General features: G+C 55.0%; 1 protein-coding gene across 1 annotated transcript in view; it reads left to right on the top strand.

Annotated features, from left to right (window-relative positions):
- The first annotated feature begins 124 nt into the window (after positions 1-124).
- TMEM145 (transmembrane protein 145) overlaps positions 125-6,800 on the top strand; it is a 7,689-nt gene continuing 1,013 nt past the window's right edge. The window contains exons 1-14 of the mRNA XM_024768298.1: positions 125-142; positions 486-560; positions 677-754; positions 837-923; positions 1,016-1,117; positions 1,221-1,305; positions 1,412-1,483; positions 1,597-1,665; positions 1,991-2,071; positions 2,160-2,238; positions 2,386-2,479; positions 3,229-3,401; positions 4,273-4,393; positions 6,440-6,646. Of these exons, the coding sequence (XP_024624066.1) occupies positions 125-142; positions 486-560; positions 677-754; positions 837-923; positions 1,016-1,117; positions 1,221-1,305; positions 1,412-1,483; positions 1,597-1,665; positions 1,991-2,071; positions 2,160-2,238; positions 2,386-2,479; positions 3,229-3,401; positions 4,273-4,393; positions 6,440-6,646 (1,341 nt within the window). The remainder of the gene's footprint in view (positions 143-485; positions 561-676; positions 755-836; positions 924-1,015; positions 1,118-1,220; positions 1,306-1,411; positions 1,484-1,596; positions 1,666-1,990; positions 2,072-2,159; positions 2,239-2,385; positions 2,480-3,228; positions 3,402-4,272; positions 4,394-6,439; positions 6,647-6,800) is intronic.

Here is a 6,800-nt window from a genome sequence, read left to right on the forward strand (position 1 = left end):
GGGTGGGGGTGGGGGACACCCAGGTGGTGCTGAAGGGACAGCACTTTTCACTGCGCATTGAGCCTGAGTTCACACTCCTGTTCAGGACCAGGAGAGGGCCGTTTGGAATACTCCCCAGCACCTGATGGTCTCTGAGACCACCGTGAGGGCGTGTGTGGATAATTAGAGGAAAGCCAGTGGGACGGTATCCCTGATGCAAGGTGTCCAGGATGGGGATCTGGCCCTCCAGGGTCCTTCTCAGGCACCTGGCAAATGGGAGAAGTGTTTGAAAGGAGGCGAAGAAACTTGGGGGTGGGGGCATCTGAAGGAGGAATCCTGGAACCAAGGTGAAAGGATCACAGAAGAATTTTGGAGGTGACTTGGTCCCCTTATGCTTCTTGGGAAACCAGGTATTCCAGGGTAGGGAAGAAAATTTGGGGGGGTGTCTGTGGAGTCGAGAGTTCTCAAGGGACTCAGAAGAGGGTCTGAGTGGGCCCCTTTTCCAGGACTGGGTGTTCCTGACGAGATTTTGCTTCCTCTCGGATTACGGCCGACTGGACTTCCGTTTCCGATACCCTGAGGTGAGCCTTCCCCAAGCACTCACCATGCTAAGGCTGGATGCTCCCTTGGCTTCCCAAGGCAAGGGTTACCCCAGCTCCCTATGCTCCCCCAACCCCCCAAATCTTTGGGTCTGCAGGCCAAGTGCTGTCAGAACATCCTCCTCTATTTCGACGACCCATCCCAGTGGCCAGCCGTGTACAAGGCAGGGGACAAGGTGAAGTCTGTGAGGAGGGTGTAGGGGAAGAGGGGTAAGGTCGAAGCTAGCCACGGAGTGACCATGGCCCTGCCTCCCCTAGGACTGCCTGGCCAAGGAGTCAGTGATCAGGCCAGAGAACAACCAGGTCATCAACCTCACCACCCAGTATGCCTGGTCAGGCTGTCAGGTATGGGCCCAGTCTGGGGGAATGGGCAGGTGCTGGAGGTCAAGGGCCAGGGGGAGGCACAGGCAGGCTTCAGCCTTCTTGCTCCTCCCCAGGTGGTGTCAGAGGAGGGAATACGCTACCTGAGCTGCTCTAGCGGCCGCAGCTTCCGCTCAGTGCGTGAAAGGTGGTGGTACATTGCACTCAGCAAGTGTGGGGTAAGGGGCTGGGCCGGCGACCGGGGCCTGCCTTCTCCTCCTTGCCTTCCTGCCGACCCCCTCCCTGCCCAGGGCCCCCCTTAGGCCTCCACACTCCCCACAGGGAGATGGGCTGCAGCTGGAGTATGAGATGGTCCTCACCAATGGCAAGTCCTTCTGGACACGGCATTTCTCTGCTGATGAGTTTGGTGAGCATATGGGGATCCAGGATCTTTTGTGGGAGCCCAGAGCTGGGAGCCTGTTGAGGGACACCCATCCTGACTGCATGGTTTCCTCCTTCCACCAAATTGGCAGGGATCCTGGAGACAGATGTGACTTTCCTTCTCGTCTTCATCCTCATCTTCTTCCTCTCCTGTTACTTTGGATGTGAGTCCAGCACATGGGGTGTGGGGGAGAGATGGGGGAGGGGAAACAAGGTTGGAGGAGATGAGCTGCTCTCCCTTCCTGCTGTGTACAGCCTTCCCCTACCCTCCTTCCAGATTTGCTGAAGGGTCGTCAGTTGCTCCACACGACTTATAAGATGTTCATGGCTGCAGCAGGAGTGGAGGGTGAGCTTTAGAGTATTGCAATTTGAGTTCTGTGGGAGGAGGGCCTTAGGGCTCACATACCTGGGCCTAAGCAAGGAGGGGCTGGGGACCTGGACTCCTGGGCCCTGGGAGAGGAGGGGCTGGGGGCCTGGACTCCTGGGTCAGAGGGAGGAGGGGTCTGGGGCCTGGACTCCAGAGTTTCCTAGGAGGTCAGTGAGAATAAAGCGTCTAGAATCCTGATGGGGGTGAAGAAAGGGTTTTGGTCATCTGGATCATAGTGTTAGGGAACAGTGATGCCCTAAAGCTGCTTTCTGTCCTTTCCTCTCTCTGCCCATCCTCCCCTCAGTCCTGAGCCTCCTGTTCTTCTGCATCTACTGGGGCCAATATGCCACTGATGGCATTAGCAATGAGAGTCTGAAGATCTTGGGTGAGAATGAAGTGGACCCGGGAGGGTGCCGGGGCTCCTCTGCAATTTGAGCCCTGTGTCTGAGCTGCCCTCTCCTCCCTCCTACCAGCCAAGCTGCTCTTCTCCTCCAGCTTCCTCATCTTCCTGCTGATGCTCATCCTTCTGGGGAAGGGATTCACGGTGACACGGTGCCCAGGCTGGGGCGGGAGGGACCACTGTCGGGCGGGTGGTGGCTGGGCTAGGGAGCAGGGCAGAGATTGGGCTGGGGGGGTGGCTGCCCCCTCCTCTCTTGACGGCCCCCACCCCTGCTGTCCCCCCTCACGGCCTGCCGCCAGGGGCCGCATCAGCCACTCGGGCTCGGTGAAGTTGTCTGTCTACATGACCCTGTACACCCTCACCCACGTGGTGCTGCTCATCTATGAGGCCAAGGTGAGTCCTGCCTGCCACTGCTCAGGCTCTGCCCCATCCTCCTCGCCCTTCAAAGCTTTTGGTGGCCTCTTCCACCTGTCTGCTAGCCCTTCCCCACATCGCGCTCTTCCTGGCTCTCTCTCTCCCACTCTGTGGTTTTCCGCCTTCCCATCTGTCTAAGTGCATTCCTCCCCTCTTCACCATCTCAGAGTAGCTCTCTTCCTCCTCCCTCTGTCTCTCACTGTCTGTCACATTTAATGCTCAGTGTCGTGATTAAGTTCGGGAGTCACACAGACCTGGATTCCGCTCTGGTTCTCCCACTTCCCAGCTGGCTAACCTTGGCTGATGGCCCCCCTCTCTGGGCCTGTTTCCTCTTCTGTAAAATTAGGAGGATCTTACCTACCCCAGGGGACTTCTCTAAGGCTTTATATCACCTTGACTTTGGCCGAAAGTCTTCCTGCTTAGCTTCAGTTTCCCCTTCTGTGAAGTGGGGTGAAAATAAGACCTATTTCATCAAGTTGATGCAAATGGAAAAGCTTACACATGGTGCTGTTTAGCCCCCTGTGTCGGGCCCATGGTAGCAGATATATTCTCTATCTTTTCGCCCTCTCTCTCTACTTCTATATGCTTTCATCTCTATCACTCATTCTCCTGCTGCCTCTGTCCTGACCAAGTACCTCTGCCCCTTGGGTACCTGAGGGTGGGGTCTGGGGTCCCTGTGTGGAGGGTTGGAGGCCAGGGCTATGACCAGCCTTCTCCCTTGGGTCCAGTTCTTTGACCCGGGCCAGGTACTGTACACGTATGAGTCGCCAGCGGGCTACGGGCTCATCGGGCTACAGGTGGCAGCTTACGTGTGGTTCTGCTATGCCGTGCTCATCTCCTTGCGCCACTTCCCAGAGAAGCAGCCCTTTTATGTGCCCTTCTTTGCTGCCTACACCCTCTGGTGAGACGTGCTGGGGCCCCAACCTGTCCCTGCCTTCCCTGGCTTCTCAGAAATGGCTCTTCCCAACTCAAACCCTCCTCTTGGAGGCAGACGGGCTTTCAAGTTAGGCAGCTGTCACCAGAGTCTGCCACTTACTCACTTTGTAACCTGGAAATAATTACTTTCCCATAGTGAAAAAAAGAGTGCCTCAGGTTACTTGCGCATAAAGAAAGGTTGTCAGGGGTATCTCCTGCAAAGGGTTATCTTGAGTATGCATAGGGCAACAGATGAGGGCTTCGAGTCCGGCACATAGTAAATGTCCAATAAAAGCTAGTTGTGATATTTTTTATTCAACATAACACAGCAGTAAAGTAGATGGATTCTAAGCCAGATTGCCTGGGTTTAGACCCAGTTCTAAAGCTTGTAAACTGTGTGACCTTATACAAGTCAATTAAATTCTCTCTGCCTCGGTTTCCTCACCTGTTTAATGGGGCTGGAAGTTGTACCTGCCTTATAGAGTCACTGTGAGAGTTAGATGAGCATATATATGTGAAATGCTTAGAAACAGGTCTGGCATGCAGTAAGTCTTTAATTGTTTTTATCATATGTTAATTCATTCATCAAACATCTATAGATTTCCTATCAGGTGCCAGGATTGGGGTGGGATAGAACTGAGTTAAATTCAACCTACTCCTTGCCCCCCCTCCCAAATTTCCCATGCCAGTGGGATTCCTGTCTCCTTTTAACCTCTGGCTTCTGAAGGTCACACTGGCTTCCCTCCAGTTTGGGACCCACTCGGGACCTATGTGTGTGCATAGCAGGGTATTTGGGGCCATGGGGTGGGGTGGAAGGCAGGGCCAGTGACTCTACAGACCCAATACCTCCCCTTCAGGTTCTTTGCAGTTCCGGTCATGGCCCTGATCGCCAACTTTGGGATCCCCAAGTGGGCCCGGGAGAAGATTGTCAATGGCATCCAGCTGGGGATCCATTTGTATGCCCACGGCGTGTTCCTGGTGAGGCTGGGCATCCAGTTGGGGATGGGAAACCAATGGGTGGAGGATGCATGAGGCTCTCCACGCCTGAGCTGCCTGAACCTTCTGTTCTGAGCTCTTGATCCATTTCCTTCACTTCATCCCTTTAGTCATTCAATAGACACTTACTGAGAGCCTGCTGGGTTCTGACAGGCTATTCCACTGTATCCCCCAGAGTCCACCCTCTTCTATTCCTCTCTCCCACTTCTGTGTCCTGGCCTCTTCCCCCAACCCCACCCTCTTTCTTTGCCCCCCTCCCCATTTCCATCCTGACCCTGTGTCCCTAGACTCTCGCTCTTCCCTTCTGTATCCCCACTGCCTTCCCTAAGCCCCTTGGTCTCTCCCCGCCCCCCATTCTTCCATCTCTGCTGCTCTATCACAGGAAGAAGCAACTGGGCTGGGTCAGGCTGGGGCTTCAGGGGGCCTAAATCTGAACGGCAGCAGAGGGTTTGAGCACCAAACCTCTTCTTTGCCTTGGTTTACATCCTATCTGGCCTTCTGGCTGACAGTTCTTCTATCCATCTATCCATCCATCCATCCATCCATCCACCCATCCATCCACCATTCAATGGACACCTGTCTCAAACCAGCCTCTGTTTCATGTTGGGAACACTCACGTGCATTTATTTCGTCCTCTTGTTTAAATGGCAGAGCAACCCCAGACAGGATGGATAACTGTCACTGAACCCACTATACAGAGAGGGGAAGCTAAAGCCCAGAGAAGGGAGGTGACCTGCCAGGCTCCATGGCCTTTGGTGGTGGGGGGCAGGGGGACTTTGAACCCAATCCTTCTCCAGCAGACCACAAGATCTGGCATAAGAAGGAATCACACAGGGAAATAGGCATTGCTGAAGACCCCGCCTCCTGACGCAAGGGGTCCACCATGTATTCTTTGCAGGGAATATACTGGGCCACTGACGGAGGGGGCCAGGTCCCGCATGTTCTACCCTAGAACCTTAGGTACAGACTCACTTTCCCGGGACAGTCCCTCTGGAGGCTCTGTTCCAGGAAGTCACAAAGAGACAGAGAGAGGAGAAATGCTGAGAACCCACCATGTGCCAGGCTCTGCACCAGTGGTTTTCATTTCCACCCTCTCTTCATCTTTCCAAGTAGGCACTGTAACCCCTTTTCTGCAGTGAGGCCCTGGGGGTTTAGTCAATGTGTCCCAGATCCCACACTCAGTGAGCTGTGGGGCTGGGAGGTGGGGTGCCCTTTCTGTTATACTTAACCTTCAACCAGTTTCCTTCCTAAAAATGCGCGTGTTAGCTCAGCACAGCTCCACCTCTGGCACTCTACTGTTCTTCGGTTTCAGCTCCTTGTTCACTTATTCAGCAACTACCTTAGAGGGACTGTGCTGGGCTCCCGTGTTGCAGTGCTAGGGTCACACCCGGTCCCTGCCCTCATGGCCTGCCAGCTAATTCAGGAGACATCTCTGCATTCAACCAATATTTCTTGAGAGCTTGTGTGTGTCAGGCACTGTTCTAAAGGTATTGGGGATTCAGCAGGGAAGAGAACAGTCGAGTACCTGCCCTCCTGGAGCTAACATTCTGGAGTCTGTCAGTTGCTGTCCAGTTGAACTTCCTGTGTTTATGAAAATATTCTACAATCTGTGCTGTCCCACACGATAGCTGCTAACCACATGCGGCTGTTGCGCGCTTAAATGTGGCTAGTGTGACTGAGAAATGGAAGTTTCAGTTTAATTTTGATTAATTTGAACTTAAGTAGCCACATATGACTAGTAGCTATCACACTAGACAGAGTAGGGTGCCGAAGCTTAACCATCCAGTGACAACTGGCTGACCAGGGCTCTGATGGAGGAAGCATCGGCCGAGTAGCAAGAGTTGTGATGGACGGGAAAGGTTAGAGGCCAGGGTACTGCGAGAGCTCAGAGGAGGCGCCTAATCCAGTTGAAGGGTTTCAGGGAAGCGGGGATGTCAAGTGAAGGGGAATCCTCAGGGCCTCATGTTTATGGAGGCAGCCTGAGGCCTGGACAGTCCTTCTCCAACCTGCGCCTGCCCTTCGCCCCAGATCATGACACGCCCTTCGGCGGCCAACAAGAACTTCCCGTACCACGTGCGCACGTCGCAGATCGCCTCGGCCGGAGCCCCAGGCCCCGGAGGAAGCCAATCCGCAGACAAGACCTTCCCGGAACACGTCTACGGGAACGTGACGTTCATCAGCGACTCGGTGCCCAACTTCACGGAGCTCTTCTCCATACCCCCGCCCACCTCCTGCGTAAGCCCCGCGGCCCCGGCGCCGGAGGAGCTGCTGGCGCCGCCCCTGGAGTACTTGACCCCGCTCCCGGCCCCTCCACCGCCCTCCACGTCCAGGCGCCTGAGCCCACCCCCTGCTTTTCGCACCCCCAGCGCCCCAACGCCGCGCCGCGACC

Source organism: Neophocaena asiaeorientalis, unplaced genomic scaffold (genome assembly GCF_003031525.2).
Source record: "Neophocaena asiaeorientalis asiaeorientalis breed wild unplaced genomic scaffold, Neophocaena_asiaeorientalis_V1.1 scaffold629, whole genome shotgun sequence".
Taxonomy (NCBI): domain Eukaryota; kingdom Metazoa; phylum Chordata; class Mammalia; order Artiodactyla; family Phocoenidae; genus Neophocaena; species Neophocaena asiaeorientalis.